Source organism: Xenopus laevis, chromosome 9_10L (assembly GCF_017654675.1).
Source record: "Xenopus laevis strain J_2021 chromosome 9_10L, Xenopus_laevis_v10.1, whole genome shotgun sequence".
NCBI classification, from domain to species: domain Eukaryota; kingdom Metazoa; phylum Chordata; class Amphibia; order Anura; family Pipidae; genus Xenopus; species Xenopus laevis.
This window is the reverse complement of record NC_054387.1, coordinates 77,434,915-77,461,178: the sequence shown is the minus strand read 5'-3', so window position 1 is coordinate 77,461,178 and position 26,264 is coordinate 77,434,915. Positions and strand designations below refer to the sequence as shown.

The 26,264-nt window shown below is 39.2% G+C and overlaps 2 protein-coding genes across 9 annotated transcripts; one reads left to right on the top strand and one right to left on the bottom strand.

Annotated features, from left to right (window-relative positions):
• Positions 1–313: 313 nt before the first annotated feature.
• On the bottom strand, positions 314–9,795 carry cyct.L (cytochrome c, testis L homeolog). Of its 3 annotated transcripts, none has more exons than XM_018235929.2 (3): positions 9,643–9,795; positions 2,331–2,507; positions 314–1,409 (listed from the first exon to the last, which is right to left on the bottom strand). In XM_018235929.2, exons 2-3 carry the CDS (start codon positions 2,497–2,499, stop codon positions 1,261–1,263), a joined length of 318 nt encoding a protein of 105 aa, XP_018091418.1. In that variant the 5' UTR covers positions 2,500–2,507; positions 9,643–9,795; the 3' UTR covers positions 314–1,260. The 3 variants fall into 3 exon arrangements, with proteins under 3 accessions (XP_018091418.1, XP_018091420.1, XP_041432616.1); XM_018235931.2 differs by having other exon boundaries at positions 9,660–9,774; XM_041576682.1 differs by lacking the exon at positions 9,643–9,795 and adding an exon at positions 3,038–3,062.
• Positions 9,796–12,663: 2,868 nt separating this feature from the next.
• Positions 12,664–24,100, top strand: itln2.L (intelectin 2 L homeolog). Of its 6 annotated transcripts, none has more exons than XM_041575614.1 (8): positions 12,664–12,963; positions 13,442–13,510; positions 15,803–15,970; positions 17,519–17,766; positions 18,588–18,746; positions 19,060–19,180; positions 20,471–20,574; positions 22,056–22,567. In XM_041575614.1, the coding sequence occupies exons 2-8, from the start codon at positions 13,447–13,449 to the stop codon at positions 22,206–22,208; spliced, it is 1,017 nt and encodes a 338-aa protein (XP_041431548.1). In that variant the 5' UTR covers positions 12,664–12,963; positions 13,442–13,446; the 3' UTR covers positions 22,209–22,567.
• The last annotated feature ends 2,164 nt before the right edge of the window (positions 24,101–26,264 follow it).

Sequence of the window (26,264 nt, the reverse complement as noted above, 5' to 3'; positions counted from 1 at the left end):
TTTAAAATTTATGCTGATAGACAAATTGCACTGATTATATGGGCAAGCCAATTGGTACAAGAAAGCATGGCAACTAGCAGTGTCAGCTGATAACCATATGCTAATGGGGAATATCAGTCTTGGCAACCCTGTACTTACCCTTATCTGCTGATGGCATTACACATAGGCCTCCCTTTAGCTTATCAGCATTGGGACCAATTTTTATGGCAGCATAAAGTGATAACGGTTTTGTTTTTTAACAGCTAGGCTTTGTAATACAAAAGACAAGATATTCAATTGTTTTACGCTGATATGTAATAAACATTACATTGACTGATTCTTAAAAATGACCACAGCTTTAATTTGTGCTACATTTTATGCTTCACACCATACCAATGTCAAGTGTCGGGATATTCATTGTTACAACAGAAACTGGCGCATCAGTAATTCTTAAAAGGCAGTAACACCAAAAAGTGAAAAAACCTTACGTATATATATTCAAGGGTTAACAAAGGTTTAACTAGCTATAAATCATTCTTTTTAAAAAAAAGTCTAATTATAGAATAGTTTTACTGGCTGCCTACTTTGCTACAAATGTGTTTAGACACTTCCTCTTAGCTAATAATAGAGTTACAGACAAATAAATGCATGGCTATATCAGTATTTCACCCATAGCTTCAATGATAAAGCATAGCAAATAAGTGTCCCCCCCCTAATTTTAGGGATTCCAGGTATATATAGGCTAACAGACAGGCATTTTCTGCAAACCTGATCCTAAGTGGCCTTTTAGGCAGGATCTTCCAGGCACTGCTCTAGGTGTCACTAGGGGGGCAGTACCATAGTTTGGAAACCACACCATTAACATAAGGTATTAGAACTGCTAATATACAGATAAAAATGTTTATAAGAACAAGGTTTGTTATATCAAAGTGTATACAAAGACCTTTTATTTTTGGTACTACTGCTCCTTTTAGACTTAAACATAACTAGAAAAAAGTACAGATGCATGAGTTCAGTAGTATGACTTCTTATAGTATTACTCTACTATTAACAATAAAGCCTCTCAAAGGCTTTATTTACAATACCTCCATACAGTTTACATCCATTTCCTTGTAATTATGAATAAATAAATGGCCATAGATATCATCCATGCATAGCCCTGTCGACATTCACTTTATTATTAATGTCTCTGTTTAGTAAGATGCACACTCAACATAATCCCTTGTGGAATCCAGCTGAAGATCCATTCCTTAACACACAGTCCTGTGCTTTCGATGTTAATCACTCTGATGTGGACTTTTTTAAATAGGCAATCAGATCTAAGCGCTCATTCTTCTTTTTAATGCCAGCAAAAATCATCTTGGTTCCTGGAATATATTTCTTTGGGTTTTCCAAATATTCTAACAGGGTTTCTTCTCCCCATACAATGCCTAGAAGAAATCAACAATACTTTAGAATAATTCTATTTATATCCTTTCCTTTTTTCAGGGGGATATGTTACATCCAAGGCACCTAGAGCAAAATGGTTGTTTCAACCACTGTGGTGGGGTCTAGTAGAGTCCGAAAACCCAAACAGTATTTTTTTCAATAATATCCTCTCATTGAGTTATGTCTCCCTGCACCTCAGGTGGAGAAAGCAAAATATGTGACCTTTAATTATCAGATAAAAGAATTATCTCTAAACTATTATTACTTCTCATAGATTTCTGAAATAGTAAATGTATTAGTTATGTCCCAAAACCTCAACATTTTTATTCTGCTGCAAGTAACTCAAGGCACAATTTCAGACACCTGGGAATTCCATACTGCTGATAAAAAGTTTGTTGCACCAGAGATATAAATTCATTATATTGAATCCAAAAATCAGCTATCAGTAAATGGATTGCAGCATGAAAAAAAGTGAGGATGTTGGAACTCACTAATACACATATATACAAATGGCTGTTGTGTGTCAAGAGGAAAAGGGGTTTGGAACACATGAAATTTGAAGCCTTATTTATGACCATACTTCTATATATCATTTGAAATTCACCACTTTCCCAATAAGCCCACTTATAACGCAGTGAGTTGGAGGTCTCCATCTCTGGCCAGCTGACTTTCTGTAGCAGGGAGCATAGTGATAATTGCAATATTGTAATAGCTGACAAGGAGCATGCACAGACCTCTGTCTGGTTGCCAGGGGGAGAGAGCAGTTGTCAGAGATGGTGGCCACTAACCATGCTGTACAACTTTATCATGAGATATGGGGAAGGCCCAATTGGTGTGCCTGGGTAGCATGCTTCTGGAAAGACTAACAAGATACAGGCCTGTTAGACCCAGTAGGGTTGCTTTTAGTGAAGGCTCCACAATACCTTTGCTTTTGTTCGCATCGGTGTAAGAAAATCCTGGGGCTTGTCCAGTTTTACGGCCGAAGAGACCCCATAAGTTTGGCCCAGTCTTGTGTTTTCCGGTCTTTTCAACTGTGTGGCACTGTGCGCACTTCTGGATAAAGATCTTCTTTCCCTTTCCAGCGTCCCCCATTTTGTATCCTAATACATATGTGTAGAAGATGAACCAAATCCTGTTATTCATCATACAGAATTTCAAGGCACCTATCAGTCATTTCCCATAGTACTGGAGCAGTCTGCAGTGGGTCACAAGCAGAACATACTCGGGATACGTTGGGGATTCTTATGGCATTGGGGATTTTTGGAGAAAATCACTGGCACTCACAGGCTGGTGCAAGCAGGGACGAACTCTTGCGTGTTTATTTGCAGAAACAGCAATGTTTCGGGGATGAACCGCTTTACTTGACAAAAGGGTTCATCCCTGAAACGTTGCTGTTTCTGCAAATAAACATGCAAGGGTTCGTCCCTGCTTGCACCAGCCAGTGAGTGCCAGTGATTTCCTCTGGAATTGTCCTTACTTGGAGGGTGTCGATCCTTCCAACACCGTGCACCAGGGGTCCATTAATGAAGGCCAGGGGGTGCGAGCAGTGCTTCTCATCTTGAAATGGGATTTTTTTGGTCAAGTAGATCTCTCTGAACTACAGTGATACTAATAATGCTATTTAAGTTACCTGAGGCACGCCAAGCTTAATACTGGATAATCCACTGGATAATCTGAGATGAGCAGGGCAGGCAGGACCAATGTGCTGGACTAAAGACGGTATAAAGCATAATAATATATAATTTTTAGCTATTCCTAAGAAATTTACACTGCTTACGCTCCAATTTTAGGCCCTTGTATCTTTCAACATAAATATGTGCCCTTGCACTATACCTACCCTTTGCCATAATGTCAGTATTCAGTTTTTTTTTGCCTTCAACTGTTGCTAGTGCACAAACACCCCAATTGCAATAAATAACCCTTAGATACTAGGAGCATAAGGTGTGTTATACAGGCACCCAGGGTAACTTCTTAGCAACTGAAGGCCTGTCTCACATTGTTGATGTAGTCAACTACAAGAGGTCCTCTGCACTCAACCCATTATCAATATATTTAAGACAGAGACATTTTGTGCATACTGCTACTAAAAAATGCCTTACCCTTTAAACAACACAGGGATTGTTTGTCCATATATTGCAATATATTTAAGCTGGCCAACTACGTCAAAGTCATCCCATATCTGGCCAGTCCTACGCTTAATTTTCATCTGATTCATTAAGAATTCAATTGCTTAATTATACATTTTACAAAGGGACTAAGTTTTACCTGCAACTTTGAAAGCAGCTAGTAAGTTGCAGGTAAAACTGCAAGGGTAAGGCATTTTTTAGTAGCAGTATGCACAAAATGTCTCTGTCTTAAATATATTGATAATGGGTTGAGTGCAGAGGACCTCTTGCAGTTGACTATATGTATTTTGTGGTCACACCCTCATTGCACCCCCGCCGAATGGTTTTTAAAAAATAGTGGTGAGCACAACTTTCCCTTGTTTGTCACATTGTTGATGTCCATGAGTCCCCCATCAGCAGAACACTGAAAAGCAATGGTGTGAATGGCAGCGTAGCAAGGAGAAAGCTGCTGCTCTCTTCCAAACATATTGCCGAACATCTACAGTTTGCTAAAGATCTTGTGGACAAGAAGGATACCAGAAGAACATTTTATGGACGGATGAAGCCAAAGTAGAATTGTTTGGCTTAAATGAGGAGTGTTACATTTGGAGAAAGAAAAACACTGCATTCCAGCATAACAACCTTATCCCATCTGTGAAACATGGTGGTGGGAGTGTTCTGGTTTGGGCCTGTTTTGCTGCATTTATGCTTGGACAGCTTGCCAGCATTGATAGAACAATGAATTATGAACTACCAGAATTCTAAAGGAAAATATCAAGACATTTGTCCATAAACTGAAACAATGCTAAATACTCAAGTTGTTATACCAACAATGGTTAAAGAAGAATAAAGTGAAAGTTCAAGTCCTGACCTTAATACAATTGAAATGTTGCGAAAGCTAAAACGAGCGGTTCGTGTGAAAAATAAAAAACACCAACATCCAAGAGCTGAAGCTGTTCTGTACGGAGGAATGGGCTAAAATGAGTCAATGTGCAAGACTAATCCACAGTTAGTTGCAGTTATTGCTGCAAATATAATAATTTGTGTTTCATTTGTTTAACTAGGTTTTCTTAATCTACTTTTAGGATTTGTTTGAAAATCAGATGATGTTTTAGGTCACATTCATATTAAAATAAAGAAAATGTGAAAGGGTAAGAATACTTTCAGGCATGACTCTATATCCTGGATCTCAAGAAATATGTCACCACATTCCTGGCAGTGACCTGGTAGGTAGAGAGAGGCATCAACATCAGTTTCTAACCAATCCCATTAAAAGAAGGCTCTATATGCAATACAAGATAACAGGGAAGTGCAATGTTAGCACCTTTATAAGCTTTAGTCCTTCTAGCTTTACTGTATATAAAATAAAGTGTATATCCTATGCATTCAGCTCACATTTCATTTCTGTGGAACACCATAAATAATTAACACGGGCACTAGTTTACAAATGTTTAGAGCAGGTGAATACATATTAATATATGGAACACATATCATATCTTATTTCTCTATCAATGCCATGAAGAAAGCTGGCTAAAGGTCATTTATAAAGGTGGCATTCATACAAGCTCTCTTGTTCTCTGAGATATCTTGGGCACTGCAGGTCTTCCATTTGCACTCACACTATGCTATTTTTATGCCTCTAATCTGGAGTTACATTCTCTGCTCAGTTTTAGAATGTGCTTGGCCCTGCCTTATGCAGCCATCTGTAGACCTGAGAGCAACACCAGTGCATATACTATTTATCACTGGACACCATTGCCACCCACAAGGGAAAGACTCCCATATGAGACCAGTACAACAGATGGGAGCAACCATTCAGCCTGCGAGAAAAATATCACTATTATTGCACCTATACTGGAAACTGTGATCTACAAAAGCTTATTAATAATCCATAAACCTTGTTATGGTGAGGAACTGCTTATATGACAGAAAAAACAGGAGCTTCTCTGCAGGACACATCCAATGCTGAATCACTAGGCAATACATGAACTACGTTAGTCTCAGGGAGAATTAGAGGAGCATAATTTTGGGGGTTCAGGTTGCTACAAGACTTTGCTACGATTTGGATCTCATATACCCCCTGGTTTCAGTGGCAGGCTCCCATTGTGGGGGTAGACAGTGAGGAGCAGCTCTTGTGATGCCAATATGTAGGCTCAGAGAGATCGAAAGCACCACCAAATAATCCAAAGTGTCAAGAGAGTGTGCAAAATAGCCCTAGGGAGCTATATATTGGAATGCTGGGGTTAATTCTGTAGTAGTTGTATATCAAGCCTGACCCATGTGCACCCAATAAAAAGGTATGAGCGGCATTTCATTTTGTTGTTCTAATTTTATAATATATACATATATGGTTGCTCCCTTAACTCAGGCAGCTAACAGCAGCGTAGGGTATGTGCTGCGAAGCGCCACAAAATAATATTGGGACCTGTTGGTGGCATCTTCGGAGGCACAGCCCTTCACTACTGGTGGTGGCCTTAGGCTGACTAATGCTTATAATTTAGTAATTGTTACTTAGGAGAAAGAGACAAAAACATACATGGGAAAACCTATGGTGAATCCATGTTAGCAGGCACTTATGTGGGAAAACTAATTTTAATTCACATTCAGTCCATCCTACTGGAAGATATTTGCATCTACTACTACTGGGTATTTCTGTAACGGGTCCAAATGTAAAAAACGAATCCGGGATTGAAGTTCCCCCAAAATCCAGCAACTTCTTTTAGGGCCCTCCTCTGCCCAAACAAAAGCTTCACAGAAATAGACGATGTTGCTGTATCCCTCAGAGAGGAGGGAGTAAGTTTATATAGTGTAGTAATTTCAATATTAAATAAACACACCCACAGTGTCCTCCAACACTTACTAAAAACACTTTTTTACTGTGATGCAAAAAGAAACATACAATTGTGTGTTAAGTTAACTTAATCACCATGTGTGTTCATTTAAAACTTTTTTTCACCCTTATTTCAATCAGGAAGAGAAAGAGAAGAGGTGGGGGTGGGTGGATCCGTTACTAGGGGATAGTGAGGTTAGCAACACAAATCCAGATTGTATGTTTCTTTTTGCATCACAGTAAAAAAGTGTTTTTAGTAAGTGTTGGAGGACACTGTGGGTGTGTTTATTTAATATTGAAATTACTACACGATATAAACTTTCTGTTATCTCCCCCCTCCTCTCTGAGGGATACAGCAACATCGTCTATTTCTGTGAAAATTTCTGTAACAGACAAGCTAATAACACATCTATGATTGTTAGTGATGTGCCATGCCATGACTGGCACATTGGCATCACTTTAATGATTACAAATGCAGTAGTTTTTTCATTTGATACACTATTACATTGCAAAATGAGTAATATTAGAAAAGCATGTTTCTATTTCAAACTGTCATACTGTGTTTGTACAGTGCCCAACATGTGCCTGGCAGAAAGCTAACATGTAGGGTATCAATATCCCTGCAAAAGGAGAGTTGGAAAAGTGACAGCCTATTGTGAATGCTGTGCCACAAGCATATAAAGGAACACAATGTAGGTCAAGCTGTTCCGATCTAATACAGGTTCTCCCTTGGACAGTGTAAGAATAAATCTAAAATGAATTTATTTAGCGGTTTGTTCAGGAGCTCTCCAGTTTGGAATTTCAGCCGCTATCTGGTTGCAAGGGTCCAATTTTCCTTGGTAACCAGGAAATGTTTTAAATGATAAGACTGAAAGTTGAATAGGAGAGGGTCTAAATAGAATAGTGCAATTTTTAACATACGGTACTAAAAATGTGCTTAAAGGGAAAAAATATAATTATTTGCCTCACCTCACTAAGCACAATCATGAAAGGGATACTGTCATAGGAAAACGCATCAGTTAATTGTATAACTCCAGCAGAATTCTGCACTGAAATCCATTTCTCAAAAGAGCAAACAGATTTTTTTTATATTCCATTTTGAAATCTGACATGGGGCTAGACATATTGTCAGTTTCCCAGCTGCCCAGTCATGTGACTTGTGCCTGCACTTTAGGATGGAACTAATTTCTGGCAGGCTGTTATTTCTCCTACTTAGGGTTAACTCACACGAGGAGATTCAGGGAGATTTTGTCGCCTGGCGACTAATCGCCTCTTCTTCTGGGCGACAATCTCCCCAAACTGCCTCTGCGTGTCTTCCCATCCGCTTTAATGAAAAGTCGCCTGTGCTAAAGCACACGCATCGCTGCGTTTGAAACTTCGGACGACTTCGGAAAACGAAGCGCCGAGTGCTTTAGCTCAGGCGACTTTTCATTATAGTGGATGGAAAGACACGCAGAGGCAGTTTGGAGAGATTGACGCCCAGAAGAAGAGGCGATTAGTCACCAGGTGACAAAATCTCCCCAAATCTCCTTGTGTGAACTAACCCTTAATGTAACTGAATCAGTCTCAGTGGGACTTGGCTTTTACTACTGAGTGTTGTTCTTAGATCTACCAGGGAACTGTTATCTTGTGTTAGGGAGCTGCTATCTGGTTACCTTCCCATTGTTCTGTTGTTAGGCTGCTGGGGGGGGGTGATATCACTCCAACTTGCAGTACAGCAGTAAAGGGTGACTGAAGTTTATCAGAGCACAAGCCACATGACTGGGGGCAGCTGGGAAATTGACAATATGTCTAGCCCCATGTCAAATTTCAAAATTGAATATAAAAAAATCAACTCTCTTTTGAAAAATGGATTTCAGTGCAGAATTCTGCTGGAGCACCAATATTAACTGATTCATTTTGAAAAAAAAATGTTTTGGCTTTTGTTGTCCTTTAAGTTAAAGATGGCCAGTGCTGTATCTGAATGAATCTATTATCTTTACATAGGCTTCCAGTATAGACATTTAAAAGAGACCACAAGTAAACATGCCCATTTTCATAGTGATGTAAAATAACCGACAAGCAGCCAATAGCAGTCGGACCCATGCTGAAATAAATTAAATGTAACTAGGCAAATATGATGATAAATCAGTTAGTTGCATTACCATCATGAGTTTTCTTCGTATAATAAAAGTAGACATGTTATGTGAAAAATAAGAACATGGCAGTGCATTATATTCTCTTAAATATAGAAGGAATGTGATTTTAAAAAAAAAGTCATGTTTCGGGGTGATTTATTGAAAATTTCTACAAAAACCCTACTAGTCCCGCTCATCTCTGCCACTTCCTGCTGCCTCCTTTCCCAGGCTGTGCAGGGGAGCTGGTGGCACTCAGCACTGTAAGATAGGAACCAATCAGCACCTAGTCTGACCTGATAGGGAACTGAAGTCTGCCTTTGCTTGTGTGACTGCAGGGCTGTGATTGGTCCTACTGTGACAGAAATAATAGGATAATAATATCAAGAGGATATTTATTTTTAAGCCCAAAGCAATATTATTCATTATTGCCTACAAGGTTGTTTTTACTTATGTTTTGTCTCCTTGAAAGAAAATGCAATCATAAGCAATTTTCAAACATATATTAATTACAACATTTTCAGTGCTTTTGTAGTTATCTGTAAACACTGTAGGGCTCATTTATCAACACTGGGCAAATTTGCCCATGGGCTGTTACCTTTAGCAACCAATCAGTGATTAGCTTTTTAAAGCCAGCCGCAAGCAGAACAATGAATGCAGCAATCTGATTGGTTGCCATGGGTTACAGCCCATGGGCAAATTTGCCCAGTGTTGATAAATGACCTCCACAGATTGACAGCAGTACAGTATTTGGTTCGCCCTTTTCTGGTGGTCTGGTTGTGACTCTTGAAACAACTTAGCAGAAATGAACTCTTCTGGGTCTGTTCTCCAGCAACATAGTTTCAGAAGTCAGAACCAGATGCTGCTTGAAATAGCAATTCGTTTTACAAATGTATTGAAAGCCATGTAAAATGTAAATAAATGAATTCCACTGCCCCTGACAGCCCAATACCAGACTGGTATCCGCACCCTCTATTTTCCATGTGTCTGTTGTATTTGGTCAGAATAAAATAGCAGAAACAGGATTTTCACATTCACAATATTAAGGGAGTTGTAGTATTCCAACAACTTGGGTTCCACACCTACTACAACCCTACCTCCCCCGACTCCCACTTACCATCTCCTATTAGACCCTAAACGTTAATTCCTGACCCTTCCCCTTTTGTCTCTAATTTTAATATCTCACCGGATAATTTCTCTCACCAAGCAGCGATCACCCACTCACAGCCAGCGTTAGCGCTCTGCGCCTTACTCTCTCCAGCCCGTCACTCCTGACCAATCAGTGGGGGGTGACGTCATTCCGGCAAGAATTGTTCCAAACACCACCCCGTGCGACCGCAATTACCCAATCATATCCATAATTTTACATGCTCTCAAAACGGATTGGTACGATCGGTTGTAGGGGCGGTTCTTCTCGAAACGTTCCCTTAAATAGACAGATTCGTCGACTTGGTTACCAAGTGCTTATGTTATGAGCTTGTTTAAGTTTTTGCCTCCACATAGTTTGTGCGGTTGCTGCTCTTACATATCTGATGGTAAAGTTAGACCCCTAGGGGTCTTACAGAGGATGCTGGGATTAATATTACATTTTCATGATGGTGTAAAGCTGCTGCCCGAGGCCTTTACCTTTTGATTCAACACTGACACCGGACAGTGCTAATGCACGTGGAATTAATGGCATTAGTCAGTGCTTGAATTGGAGTGAAAAGAGTAGAGGAATGCTCTGTGTGGTGAGCGTAGTGTTGCATGCTAAAACAAGCACCTCCCATGACCATAAGCCACACCCATTGTTATAAAAAGCCTCACACACCAATACTTTGTGGTTTCACCTGTTTTAAAGCAAAGCCAATTTGCTATTTACTTTTTGGTATTTTCTTCTAAAGCACAATTAAACGGAACAGTGTAAAAATAAAAACTGAATAAATAGATAGGCTGTGCAAAATAAAAAAAATGTTTCTAATATAGTTAGTTAGCCAAAAATGTAATGTATAAAGGCTGGAGTGACTGGATGTCTAACATAAAAGCCAGAACACTACTTCCTGCTTTTCAGCGACTTGAAGGGGGGCCACATGGTACATATCTGTTCAGTGAGTTTGTAATTGATCCTTAGCATTCAGCTCAGATTCAAAAGCAACAGGTATGACCCATGTGTCCCCCTTCAAGTCACTGTAATATATTTAAGATGACCAACTACGTCAAAGTCATGCTCTCGTGAATACATGTGAACACAGTAGACCCACAATTTACCCATAAATACAGCACTGCCTGTAGGAGTATGGCAGGCACATAAATGTTAATCAAGATAAAAAAGGTATCCCCTTAATTAATTGTAGCTTGTAATGAAATTGATTGACCAAATTATATTCCAATAGATTATAAACACACAATACATTATAACTAGTATATAAGTAAAGAAAAAATTTAAAAATGAAAAAAATCTGGAATTAACTCCCATAAATTAATCAATTACTTAATATAAAGTGCTAGTGCAATAATTGATTCAGTGCGACTGATTAGTTATTATCCATAATTAAGTTAGTTTAGTGCTCACTGAAATTCCCGTATTCCCAGGCTATCTCACTCTAAACGACGTGATTCAGTGTATGGGATAATGTGTGAGTAAATTCTAATTTACCCCTTAAAAGAATTCACAATTACTTGTATTAATTATTTAACAAACTTGCTTATGACTAAAAAATTTGATTCTTAGAAGTACGTTCTTAATAAATTAATTCAAGTAATAGCATTGCTCAGATTACACAGATAAGAATGATTATGAAATAGTAGATGGTGGAGAAGTCCCGTTAGAACTATCTTTTGTTTTTCTGTCTGAGGGACCCCGCAAGGAGGAGAAGTCAGGGACACTGGGACTGTGGTCTCTGTGGTAACCGTATCTAGCTGATGAGAAGAGCTGGCCAGCTATAAAACTACAAATCCCAGTACTCTTAAGAAAGAAAATAGATTAAGAAAAAAGGAGTTGGATTTCTAAGCAGTTTGCGCCAAAAGGACGCAATACAAAAAAAGTTGTATTTTTTTAAAAAAACCCAAGGTTTAGTATAAAATGGTATAGAGCGTTGCTTTAAAAGGATCAGTTGCCGACGCACATAAATGTCCCCTATCCCTACTCTAGCTGTCCGCTAGCTTGTGTTTCATGCAGATGCACCTTAAGAATCACTAAGGGTGCAAAGGTGCCCTGTACTTACCACTTACACTATGTTTGAAATATGAACCAGGGGCTGGGATTTATGAATGCAAAAGAAAACTTATGCCCCTTAGTCCTCTTGCATTCTAGGCATAACAAGACATAATGAAGTTACTCAGGCATATACTGTAACACCAATTGATAGGCCTGTCTGGAAGCAGCCATAGAAGCCCTTACAAAGATCTAACTAGCCCATACATGTAGTATAGTGCCCATAAAGAATGAGTAAAAATGCATATATAGTAAATCATTTTTATTTAGAATCATTTGAATTTCTCTGACAATTATTAGATGCAGCACTTTTCTCTAGCTTCCTCTTTCAATAAGTAACAGCGTGTGTACTTTTCCTGTAAAATTTCACAGGACCTGAAAATAAATAGCCATGATTATATATTACATGATGGTTGGATATAGATAAACATAAATCTAAACATTCACAAGCATCTGTGTTTGAGGCTATATAAACATTCTGAAGAGCGCACAGTGAAATGCCGGATTTATCATTTTAACACTGATACTTATTCAAAGTTTGAACTGGGTAGATATGAGCAGGCTCGTAATGAGCAGTCCATCAGAGGCACACAAGTAAAATCAATATGAATGTATCTGGTACCCACAGCAGAGGCAGCCTTAAGCATTTCATAGGGTCAACACATGAGTCTTGACCCTATGACTAACCAGTGTCTGCTCATATCTACACAGTAACAGTAGTTCTACTCTTAGCTGAAGGTTCAGTGCAGTGCCCCTAGGCCTCTACTTGGCCAAGGTGATTTTTGGACACAATATTATTTGGTTTGATCGTTTATTCACAGATTGACCTAAGATATTTAATGGCATATTTATGAAGATGAATAGATAAACTAGCTAGAAGAGAACTCTGTAGCTTCCCCCCTACCCTCGTCCCCCTACATTTGTGCTGATCTAGGCCTGGAATTTTGTGGCCTTTCCATGAATCTGGTCTGGTAGCTTTGTTTATACACCATACAATTGGCATGTTCTGTTGTAGGAATAAATTTCATATTGTTTGAAGGGATCACAGACACCCGCTTTAAACAGTCTGGGGACCCATTTTGGGGCCCAAGCCATAAGTGAAAAGTCTCTAAACTTTGCATACTTTAAAGATTTCACAATTTCCTTAGGAGAGACTGACAGTGCAGTTTTATTAATTTATCACTTCCCCAAACCACATGCTGACTTTATCGCTAAAGCAAAATTTGCTCCGATTGACGTGGGTGGAGCAAAAGGTCTATACTATATGGGATATCACAGATTAATTTCTCTGCATCGGTGAACCCATCTGAACTGGTAAGATTAAAACTTTCTTAGTTTTGTTTGTTTTTTTATCTCTATTAAAATGAGTTGCCTATTTTTAAGTGTCAGTGAAAGTGTTTTTCAGCTTTAAACTGCTAACTTTGTTTATTTTTCTAACACAGATGCAAACACAAGTCAAATTCATCCGGATCCAATTAACTAACCAGTATGTTTTCAGATTGTAGGAGGAAGCCACACAAGAGGCAATATACACTAGTACAGTGGTTGCAGTCAAACTCAAGTGTCTCCTTATAAGGCCACGGTTGTAATGATTGCAGAATATTGACCTTTCAATGTCAGTAATTTATTTTTTCTCTTAATAACACTGGCAGCAATTATCATTTTTGAGGCTAGAAAAACACCAATGAGGAGTCAGTCCTAGTCCATCAAGTTTCATTGAAATGGTATGTCAGACATGCCTCAGTACTGAAAATCACTTTGGTTCATCATTGTTGACCCTTTTCTCTTTCAGACAATATGTTTTTGCACAGTCTGGTGGTTCTACCCTTGCTCATTATTGAGGGAAGCTCTGCTGGGTGTGGTGAGTATTTTCTATCATCTAAAGACAATGAGAATACCTCTGGAAACATCTTTCCTCATCATGTATTTGGTAATAACTCTATAGACTTTCTATGCCTAGAGCAGCACAAATGTAGGGGGAGTGGGGGAAGCTACAGAGTTCTCTTCTGGCTAGTTTGTAGGTCTTTGGAACCTTAGGCTGAGGGCACACACAATGTTGGCTCTGCTTCTCTCAGCCTGCATACTCAATATCTGTCTGGGTACAGACCCAACCCAGTTGCTTCCTGATCTGAATCTCTGCAAAAAACAAATGGCCACTCAGCAGCAGGACCCAATCACCGAACAAAGTTAAAGCAGAAAATGGTGCCAAATGCAAATATCTCAGAGGTGTCAGAAAAGGTGTTTTATTATAATTAATTTGTAAATTTAGTGACTAATTGCCAAGGTAAACAAGGCAAGCCTAAAAATGTCACTAAATACACAGTGAGTGCATTGGATCCCTAAGCCGCTGACACAGAAGTACCAGGATGTCAGGGCTGTAGATTTTGCAATTGTGTATTGTAGTCCATTTTGAGTAAAAACTTGCACAGAGTTGGTTAGATGGTGATTGTTACAGGGGCATGTGTGCTTCAATAAAGCTGAGATATTATTAAACAACGCATTCTCCATGGATGATTCAGTTCAGCACTTCCGATTGAGTGTGTATTTACTGCTCAAGTCGGAAAGAAGTTGAGAGGAGAGTTGGGTGAGCTCCGCCATTTCTACATTCTATTGCTTGGTAAACCAAAGATGGGTGTTGACGGGACTAAACTTCAACAAGAATGATGCTGGTACAGCCTCTCAGCAATACAGAACCTTATACAGTAGCAAAATGAATACAAATACATTAGTTTGTATTAGTGTCACCTGCTAGACAAAATAAGCACATATTAACTATATTTATTCTTATTTTTTGCAATATATATTGCCCCCCCCCCCCGCAAATAATCTTCAGAGGGGTCCAATACTCTACAAGGTACCCAGGTGCCCTCTGCCCCTCAGCCCACTCATGCGTGCACCTGCACAAAAGCAGTGGATGCACAATTTTTCTTTATGTAGTTTGACTATAGAGGAAGCTGACCCTGTGACTATGGGGTCTGCTTCCTCTATAGTTACATCACTGAGAGCAGCCAAGGTGTGAGCATTTGCAGTAGTAGTCATGCAAAATGCTTGGTACAAACACACTTAAAAAAAATATTCTATCCAGACTTAAAGCAATACTGACATGTTCCTATAAAAATCTTAGGAACGTGTCAGTATCAAAGTAAATGCTGCCCCTCGGAATCGTTGCCCCGCCAAGCCCTCCGCAAAGCTGCCCCCCAGCCCCGCGAACCTGTGTGCAGCAGACCGGCTGACACTACTTACAGATCTTCCTCGTTGCTTCAGTGACGCTGGGCTGGGCGCGGAGCGATCTTTCCATTGGCTGAATTCGTAATCAGCCTATGGAAGGATTGCACCGCCTTCAGCCCAGCGTCACTGAAATGGTATAGAAGATCATTTAGCAGTGTCAGAGGGTCGGGTGAATGCAGGTTTGTGGGGGCTGGGGGCAGCTTTGCGGGGGGGCTTTGAGGGGAACTATTCTGGGTGCACATTTACTTGATACTGACACGTTCCTTTGATTTTTATAGGAACGTGTTAGTATCGCTTTAAAGGAATTGTTTAGTGTAAAAATAAAAACTGGGTAAACAGACTGTGCAAAAATAAAAAATGTATCTGATATATTTAGTAATATGGCAACCAATCAAATTGCTGCATTCATTGTTCTGCTTGCAGCTGGCTATAAAAAGCTAATCACTGGTTGCTATAGGTAACTGCCCCTGGGCAAATTTGCCCAGTGTTGATAAATGAGCCCCTGACTAACTAAGAGTTAAAGAGCTGGGAAGCAAGAAGAGGGTTTTGGCTATTATGTTAGACACCAGTTCACTCCAGCCTTTATACATTACATTTATGGATAGCTAACGGTATTAGAAACATTTTTAATTTTGCACATGCTATCTATTTACACAGTTTTTATTTTACACTGAACTGTTTTTTTAAATACCCTTAGTCAGCGGGCTTTATCTTAGTAGGGCACATGCAATATATTGTTTGAAAAAAAAGAACAAAGTTTAATGTGACTTTTCAAACTAGTAGATCAGAAAGATTTCCTTGGGCATAAACAGTCACCAACCTATACCTCTGTGAGGTTATATTTATAGTTAATTTTGTACCCCTATATATACTAAAAATGAGAATATTATAATAAATCACTTGTGCAATGGAAATGTTTCCTTAGACCATAGCTCCCTTCATCAAAAGAAATTAAAGATCCTCAGTCTTCTGGCAGGTTGGGAAGATGATAAATCATACGTTGCTAATCCCTTGTGGTCCCAAAACCCCAGAGGAGACAATGGCATATACAGGAGCTGCATGGAAATCAGGAAATTGAACAATAATGCTGAAGGTGAGTGATATTCTCACGCCACATAGCCTCATTATAAACGCATTTATAATAATGGCTCTAATTACTCTTACCCTTCGATTGCAGGGTTTCAACAACTCAACACATTAAAATAGCCTCATGAAAGCATATACCTAAGACACGTATAGGGAGGCCTATTTATCAACAATCTAATTTTTGTGGTTTAAAGGTTTTTGAAACCACAACTAAACTCAATTTCTCTTAAACCATGAATAGCTTGAAATGTATTAAAAGATCAGAATAAAAAAAGTATACATTTAAAATATCACTGAACAATGTGCTAAAAAATATGAATACTAGGAAAACCTCTAAAAATTTGAGGTTTTTGGACAATTCCTAGCAAAACAAAAATTGTTAAACCTCTAAAAGTCTGAATTGATTAAAAAAGGTTCAAGAGTATCAGAGGAGCTCCCACTGACTTCCATATGACATTGACAACTTGATTTTCAGGGTTTTTACACTTAAAATAAGTAAACCACAAATTTGTAGAGATTTGTAGAAAGAATAGAAATTGGATTGTTAGTAAATCCGCCCCTAAGACTTAAGTGTCAGTACATCAGCATCAGGTAATTTCTATTTGTATTACCTTTTATTAAAAGGTAACAATTTCAGGCCACACATTCCTTTCAGGTTTCTCATTATGCCAGGAACCCCTATACAAGGTTACTGAATATTTAAAATATTACTGTGTTAGTTCATCCTACCCACCTATAGCAAAATATCGAGGGCAGCAAATAATCACCCCAAACTCTCACATATCTCTTTTTTTTAACATGTTGATCTGTATACAAACTGCAAGATATATGTTTGTAATGCTATTAAAGGAAGAGTCAAGTGATATCCCTTCTTGCCACAGCTATTGTCAGTTAGAACATATGTTACATGAACCCTTGCTAAATTATTGCTGGAAAGGCAAATGTGCTGTGATTGTAGATATGTTGGAATACACTGGGCACCATGAACAGTGCATTAATTAAACATCAAAATAGAGAATAAGATGTACTTCCTTTGCAGAAATGGAGTACTTAGTTATATAGGATGCGATAGGTATTTGAGGCGCGATATACTGAAAATGTAAAGTCTCCCCAACTTTGCCAAAACGTAATGCCACCCTCCTACACAAATTTTATTATATACTTGCCCAAGACTGTACATGGAAACACTTCCTCCAGATTAAATACATTTCATACATTCAGCTGGTTTGGCTTATTAGGTGTTCTTAACCAAGGGTGAAGCTGTATATATAGTGAATAAAGTACCCCCTCTTGTAAAATATAAGGAAATTATAAGTTACTGAGGAGTTCCATTACCATATTATTTTTTACGGGCCATGGAATTTCGAGGTGACTTTTAATATTTAGCAACAGGGGGTACATTATTTATTATAATACACACGTTTCAATGAGCCATGTGACAGAAATGACATCACTAAGTTCTGATCATAACCAATGACATCACTATGCACCATTTATAAGGATATCATTTAAATTATATTCATGGCTCTTGGGTATTATATAATTATTTTTACAGATGGAATCTACACACTGAGAACTGGAGGTGGGATCTACTACCAGACATTCTGTGACATGACAACTGATGGTGGAGGCTGGACCTTGGTGGCCAGTGTCCATGAGAACAACATGTTTGGCAAGTGCACAGTTGGAGACCGATGGACCAGTCAACAGGGAAACGTACCCAACTACCCAGCAGGAGATGGTAACTGGGCAAACGATGCCACGTTTGGGTTACCTGATGGAGCTACCAGTGATGACTACAAGGTACACAATGATTCAGCAAGATCTATTCTATCTAGTTAACAAGTGATAAACCAGTAATAACCACTTTGTATTAATGGAGAAATTAGTGTTTCAATGCTGATGTGCAATTTTGTAGTCAACTTGGGGTTGACTATGTGGGCTATCTTCGTAACCCTTTTCACACGGGCTCAATTTTAGGATAGGACACATTTTTCACTATGTGTCCATAGCATCAGGGATGCATAAAGAATTGTAGGACTAATTGTATTTTGTAATAGTTTTTACATATGTTCAGTGTACATATCTGGGATGCCCAACCAGTTGTTAAACCACAGAAAAAGGGCTGCACAGGACACAAAATATGTTGATCACTCACCACGTGGAACAGGTGGTCCTGGTGCATCAGTCCCAGACCCTCAGCTTAGGGAGCAGATAAACCAGCAAAGTAAAAAAAAGAGGGGTATCGGGCACTAAGAAAAACTCCACAAGGGCCGCCAAAAATAATGTTAAAAATGTTAAATTTATTGTAGATTCATTAAAAAAGGTCAGTCCTTGCAAGTAATTAGATCACCAGTGCCCTGGAAAATAATAGGTGTCTGCTAAAAAAACAGTCACAAAAAAATGGGGAAGGAAGGGGGTTGCATACTTCTAATCTAAATATCTATCTACTTTGCAAGGACCAACCGTGGACTAGCTTCAATTTGCCTGTTTGCCCTGTTTAGCTCAGGAAATAACAGAACACAATAGACAACAAGCAAGAACTCATGTTGAACAGGAGGGTATAGTTAACCTTTTAAATTGTTACTATATTCATCTTTTATCTTCCATGTTGTGCTGCTCAGAATCCAGGCTATTACGATATCATTTCCAGTAATTTGGGATTGTGGCATGTGCCAAACAACACACCATTTTCCCACTGGAGGAATAACTCACTGCTAAGGTATCACACACAGAATGGCTTCTTTTCTGCTGAAGGTGGGAATCTCTTCCATCTGTACCAGGTAAATACCCACAGCTTCTAGAATGTGATTTATTGTAATGTACTTAAAGGAGCTGATTTCCTGACATTGATGATAAATTGCACAAGTGCACATACCCACAACAGCAAATCATATCTTTGTTTTTATTTTGTTACTGAATGTAGACTAACTAAAACTACATGTTAAAATAAGAGAATGAAATAAAGCTTAAATGGCTTCCAATCCATAAAATCCCATACATTCCACTGATGTCAAAAGTGGTAATCAGGTAGAGACATGCACTGTCTTGGTCTTTAGGCTTTACTGAGTACACACTCACTCTCTCCCTCTATAGAAATATCCACTAAAGTTTGGTGCTGGAACCTGCCCAAAAGACAACGGACCTGCTGTGCCAGTTGCGTATGATTTGGGAAATCCTGACATAGCCACTGGTTACTTCTCTCCAGATGCTAGAGGTGAGTTTAAAGTCCTCACAATTCCTAAGATAAGGAGAAGTGTCCCCCAAGTTTTCTACTTGTATTTTAATAGGCAGCATTGTGCACAGAAAACTGCTTTCATTCAAACAAGTTTTTTTTCAGACTCTTTAACGACAAGACAATTACAGATGTTTTATTCAGGGTCAGGACACAGGGAAAAAACCCAGTGGGCCCAGTCCAGACCCGCGCCCTGTGCCTCTCCCTGACCTCCCCTCCTGGCCCCAACAACCTCACGTCTTGCAGGAAGAAAGGTATTTGCAGGTCAGGAGGGGCCAGTGGAGAGGGGTTGCGTCTGCTGTGGCAGTGATGATAGTGGGGTGTTGTGCCGGGGGGATGTAAGGGGCCCTTGACACAGCCATCTGGTGGGCCTTGGAACCCCAGTTCAAAGCTAAAAGAAAGGGTATTGCTATGCTACATGGTGTTCCTGGAAAATTGTACATTGTAAATGTTCTCCTTACCTTCAAATATTGGGAAGAAGAAGGCTCACACCCTTAAAATTATACTGCAAGGTGCTAATCCATAGGAGGGTCCCCATAAGGGTCTCCAAAACGAACATGTAAATAACCTGTAAAGGATTGCACACTCAATTAACAAAAAAATATTTATTACATAAGAAAAAAAGGGGGGTTAACCAAAATTACAAAAAGATTGGTGAGCCCAACATGTTTCCACCATAGTGGTCTTGCCTCAGGGTCAGTATTTACTATTTTTGCCCCTGAGGAAGACCACTATGGTTGAAACGCGTTGGGCTCACCAATTGTTTTGTAATTTTTGTAATTTTGGTTAACCCCCCTTTTTTTCTCATGTAAAAAATACTTTTTTGTTATTTGAGTATGCAATCCTTTCAGGGATATTTCTCATGTTACCAACCCTTAATGATGGTGTACCACACTCTTTGGCACTTATTCTACTTAACACATGATCAACCCACATGCTATTTACTGTACCTAATACCAATCCTTAGCATTGTACTGGGGTTCTGGGCCAATCAGGGCTGCCACCTCAGGGGCCCTAGCACATAACACAACCAACCGATGTGCCCCCAGTGCATATACCCTATATACTTATCCACTGTGGCTGTGAAGGGAAGTTTTCAGGGAAAAACCTCCGTTTTTATTTGGATGTGGATCTGGATCGCCGGAACCCACAATGGCTGGAGCTTACACAGTTTGTTTCAGGTGTCCCGCAGGCCCAGTCTGATGCTGCCAACCTTGGTCAACAGACCATTTTTGCATTTTTGCATTTTCATGTTATTATTCTGTTTTACAGGTATGTTTTCTGCAGGATTTGTTCAGTTCCGAGTGTTTAATACTGAAACAGCAGCACTGGCTCTCTGTCCAGGAGTAAAGATGACTACCTGCAACTCAGAACATGTAAGTAGAAGAAATTTTACTGTATTCTGTACATCTCAGACTTGCTTTGCAGTTCATATAGGTGAAACCTTCGCATTAAAGAAAGGGGGATCTTAAAAATGTGCAGGCACCGTGAAATTATGTCAGAATTAGGCCAAGGAATTTTGCCCTCCATCCATTGCACTCCATCCAATCCCCAATGGTCCTAGAATAATTAGGAGATGCAGACCAGTGAAAATAGACAAACTGACATGGAAAGGATGTAAGCACACATAAGTAGAAAGGCTACTTAAAATCCAGTACTGAAAATGTTGATTGTATTATTATGTAATTTTTATGTTTTTCAACTGATCATTGGGTGGCACTGCTGACCTACAGGATGCCATGTTCTGTTCAGGTTCAAGGTGTATATTTATATATGATTACTGTCATCTTTCTTTATTAAGCAACCTGAAGTGCTGGGTTATAAAGCCTGATTTTGTCATGTTAGTCTTTATAAAAGTTATTTTCCCTTTTTATAGATTTTGTTTGTTTTAATCTGCTGGAAGAACATGACAATTGTTTTCCATTAAAAATTGATGAAGCAGCAGCGGCATGCTGATGGAATAGTACCCTAGTTAATTTATGACAGCATGATGCAGGATGGAGAGCCACACTGTGACTGCCGTTTTGGAGCCACACTGTGACTGCATATATCACTGCTGCTGGTTAGATGATAACTGCTGGAATATCTATAGATCCAGTATCTTGGTTCTTATGGAGAGTGAGAAAAATGTTTGGCATCAGCACTGTTGTGTTGTGTTGTGTATCTATTAGTTCTTAGAACAACTTTACTTTTACTTCCATAGCTGGGTAACTGGCAGCTCTGACTTTTTTTTAAAAAAAAACAAAAAAAACTTATGCTATTACTATAACCTTAAGCTCAGATTGGTGTTTTATTTATTAAAAAATGCTTGGGGTCCCTGTTCCAACTGACTCACTGGATAAAAAGTGCATTGGGTGCCTGTACCCTTTCCTGTCACTGCATATCATTTGAGTAGGGTGCCAGTACATGACGTAACCACCAGTGAGGACAGGGAGTGACAGTAACTGGTCCGTGTACCCATGGAGCCCAATAGTGGTGGTGGCAGTGGTAAGCAACAGTAATCGGCAGGGGATGGTGCAAAGTTGTAGGAGGTAGGGAGTCCAGTTGCAAGTTTTGCCTCTGGGGCCATGGGCATTTGGCAAACTGCATTTTGTGCACCACAAATGGTGACAAATGATGCATTGCATTACAGCACTAGAGGTAGGCAGGTAAACTAGGGGTAGCCTGGTATATGAGTTAAATACCTAGCACCACCACCCCCCTGTACCCTAAGCATGTGCCTTTCTTGCCTACCTTAAATTCTGGTTATGCATGGTAAATTACCCTTTATATGTTTTAAATAGTGTGTTATTGCATGTGTATGTTCGTTTATATGCACTGTTCAAATGTCATATATTTTTCCCATTTATTTTCACAGTTCTGCATAGGAGGTGGGGGCTATTTTCCTGAAGGAAATCCCAGACAGTGTGGAGATTTTACAGCCTTTGATTGGGATGGTTATGGGGAACATAAAGGTGTGAGTATGAGTAAGGAAATGACAGAGGCTGCCGTGCTGCTCTTCTACCGCTGATTTATTTTCAAGGCACAACAACTTACAGATCTCTAGCATAAAGCTGCTTTCATTTATATACAAACTCGACTGTTGGATCTAGGGTGGGTTTAACATAACATACTAATTTCCAATATTATATGGATATCTTATATATATCTGTACATGGTCATGTAATATGTAATTTAAAGAGACAATGTACCTATATGTCAAAAATACTGTACCGTATAGGATCTGTTATCCAGAAACCCATTATCCAGAAAGCTCTGAATTACAGGAAGGCCATCTCCCAAAGACTCCATTTTAATCAAATAATGCAGATTTTTAAAAATGATTTCCTATTTCTCTATAATAATAAAACAGTACCTTTTACTTGATCCTAACTAAGATATAATTAATCCTTATTGGAGGCAAAACTATTGTGTCTATTTATCGTTTACATTATTTTTAGAAGATTTAAGGTATGGAGATCCAAATTACGCAAAGACCCCTTATCTGGAAACCCCAAGTCCCGCGCATTCTGGATAAAATGTTCCATACCTGTGTTAGTGTATATAGCCTGTGCATATATATTTTTATGCGTTGAAGAGGCTGCTGCATTATGTATGTCATGAAATTTAGTGAATGGATATTGAATATGTACCCTGTGGTTTAGAAAGTTACTCTTTTGCTGATGAGCACAGTCTGGAGGTAGCACTGTTAGTGGCACAAAGTGGTACACTTACCTAATACCCCAGCCTAGTGCTCTTGAAAACTGCATTGGCCTTCGGCCTGGAATGCTTCTGAGCAAGCACCACAGAGCAATCTTCTTCTTCTACTTCATTCTTTAATGGCCCCAGGCTATCAAATGTTCTGTACATTGAAAAAGCCAGCTTTTTGCTTGAAGTTCAGCTTTTTACTCCACTGTGCATGTGCACCCAGAAGTAAGACGCAAGAAGAAGATCACTCTGAGACGCTCGCTCAGAAGTACCCCAAAAGTTGCCAATGTCTAAGGAGGAAGTTAGGGTTACCACATTTTACTGGCCCAGGATCTGGGCAGGGGGCAGGCCAAACACATCACGGGGGCGGACTAGTGATGTCATGGGCAAGGTGAAGTCATGGACGGGGACGGGGCTACAACATGTCGATCAATGATTGGCTGAACGCCATGTCAATCGGGGAAAAGGGGAGTCTTATTTGGAAAACCGGGAAGGCTGTCTTGACCCGGGTAGCCCTTCAGAAAACCAGCCTTTCTGAGTGAAAACCGGACAGGTGGCAACCCTAGCGGAGGTGCCTGACACATATGATTTTAATCACAAGGGGTGCCTAACATTTGGCATCCCCAAGTGATTTTACTTTTCCATCTTCTTTAAGCAGGCCATACTATGGCTGACAACACCAATCCATATGCTGACCAGTTTGTTGCCCAAAGTCCCTGAACAGAATATGCTCAGGCATGACATCACAAAAATGTTCATGAAATGAAGAGATTGGATGATTCTTAAAAACGATGGTCTAGGAAATCTTCTCATTAAGTGGTTGTGGATGTAATGCGCTATGTTTTCCCTGTGCAAAGATTTTGTGACTTGGACTTTATGGTCCCATAAGACTATAATGACTTCTCTCATTTCTCATGAATAAAATCTGTATTTTTGTTTATTTTTGCAGTGTTTTAGAATTTTGAATGTTTTATTCACTTTCAGTGTGGTGATTATGATTAAAAAAGCAACAATAATAACTCAAGGCTTCCCTTTATATTACACAGTACAATTAGCATTAAACATGTGTATCTGATGAGATTTATCGTTTGTGACTTCTGTTATGCATAACTCTGTAATCATTGCAAATCTTTTTCTACCTTGTTCTGTATGTGTCAACTGTATAGGAAATCAAACATTTAAAAAAAAACAATAAATATAATATTGGTAATCGGATTTCTGGATATTAAGCATTTGTTAATTTATTTTATCTTGGCTACTGAAACCTTTTTCTTGTGTCTCTTATTTAGCTTATAAATAACCGATTTTAGGTGGCCTTACACAGCCAGTCCCGTATGGTAGAGTTTTGCAGCAGTTTGGATACCCGTGGGTTACCCACAAAAAGAGAGGTTAACCTGTGGGTCGCAGGTAGGAAATTTGAGTGAGGGTATAGATGTGAGCCAAGGGTTTGCCCAAAATCCCATACCTGAATAAGCAAGCTCAGGCATGACACCACACAAGCCTTATAATGAGTTGATTTTATGAACAATAAATATTTATTGCTCAATACAGTGTGTGGTGGTGTGCATTGCAATAATGCAATGTAATCATTTTTTTCAACCAGCATACATGTATTAAATGTGCTGTTCACCTTTGAGTTAACTTTTATTATGATGTAGAGAGTGATATTCTGAGACAATTTACAATCGGTTTTAATTATTTATTGTTTGTGTTTTTTCAGATATTTAGCTATTTATTCAGTAGATCTCCAGTTTGCACTTTCAGCAATCTGGTTGCTAGTGTCCAAATTACCCCAGCAACCATGAATTGATTAGAATAAGAGACTGGAATATTAATAGGAGAGGCCTGAATTGAAAGATGAGTAATAAAAAGAAGCAATAACAATAAATGTGTAGCCTTACAGAGCATTTGTTTTTAGATGGGGTTAGTGACCCCCATTTAGATGCTGGAAATAGTCGGAAGAAGAAGGCAAATAATTCAAAAACTATAAAAAATTAATTTATAATTAAAATGTATCAGTTAATTTAAAAGTAAACCACCCCTTTAAAGCTTATGTTATGCATTATATTCATCTGTAAATGAGTGCCTTACTCTATAAGGAACACTCACCCTGGTGGTCTAGTGGGCCGGTGGGGAAGCCTGTGGCGTTGATACTTTCCCTTCGCCGGTTCTCCTATGGCACAAGCGGCGTGCACTTCCGGGTTTTGTGCGTCGCCGGCGTCATGACGTTATCGCTTTTGGAGTGAGATTCAAATATTTAAAGGGGCTCTGTGCACAAAATCACTGCCCAATGTTAGGTCTAACTCGTTAGTTCCTGGGTGCGATTCTGTCCTGTTTTGATTCCTGTTTTGACCCTTTCCTGCCTGACTATTCTGAACTCCGATTATCCTGACCCTTGTGTTATGTTTTGGTAGCCGAGGAAGAGTAGAGTATAACAGTGCTTTATTAGCAGGCTCATGCAGCCATTATACAACAGTAAGCAACTCTAACACCACAAGCTGTATAGAAAGTATGCACAGTATAAGTCTTGAGCACAGTGACATATACAGGCCATTTGTATAAACACCACATATTCCCCCTATAGTAGGAAAGCATTTAGACTACTATAATAAACAGCAACAATTAAACAGTATGCATTTTAAAACAATATTATACATTCTTCACATCACAAAGTCCTTGGTCCATGCAGGTAGTTTTCTGATACTTTCAGTACGCCTTATAGGTTCACTTTCTTCAGGCCTATTGCAGTTGACATCAGGAGTAGGAAAATGTCCTTCATCAAATGGAGCTTCTCCAAAGTCATATCTAACAGGAGCAAGACGAGTTGCATTCCATATGCGTCCATCAGACAGTTTATATGTGTATGGTCCTTGCTGGCGTCTCACTTCAGGAGGTGTAGTAAATTTAGATTGTCCTTGTTTCAGTATTCCTGGTTTCTTAATTCTGACTAAAGATCCAGGCTGAAAGTGTACTTCTCTGGCACCATGTTTTCTGTCAGTATAAGCCTTGCATTTGGCTTGTTGACGTTTCACAATGTCAGCAGTAGATGATTTTGTAGGGACAGTATTTTGTGGAAGTTTGATGTCTGCAACATGTAACTCAGTGCACATCTGCCATGTAATAATTCAGGTGGAGATGATTGGGTTATTGCATGGGGCGTTGCTCTGTAGTTATGTAGGAACTCTGTTGTAAATACTTTCCAAAATTTCCCAGTAAGATTTGCTGTCTGTAATGCTTCTTTCAGACTTCTGTTGAATCGCTCGATTTCTCCATTTGCTTGTGGGTAATACACTGAAGATTTCCTATGCACAATATTCCTCTCTCTCTGAAAAAAATCAAACTCAGATGAGACAAACTGTGGTCCATTGTCTGATATTAA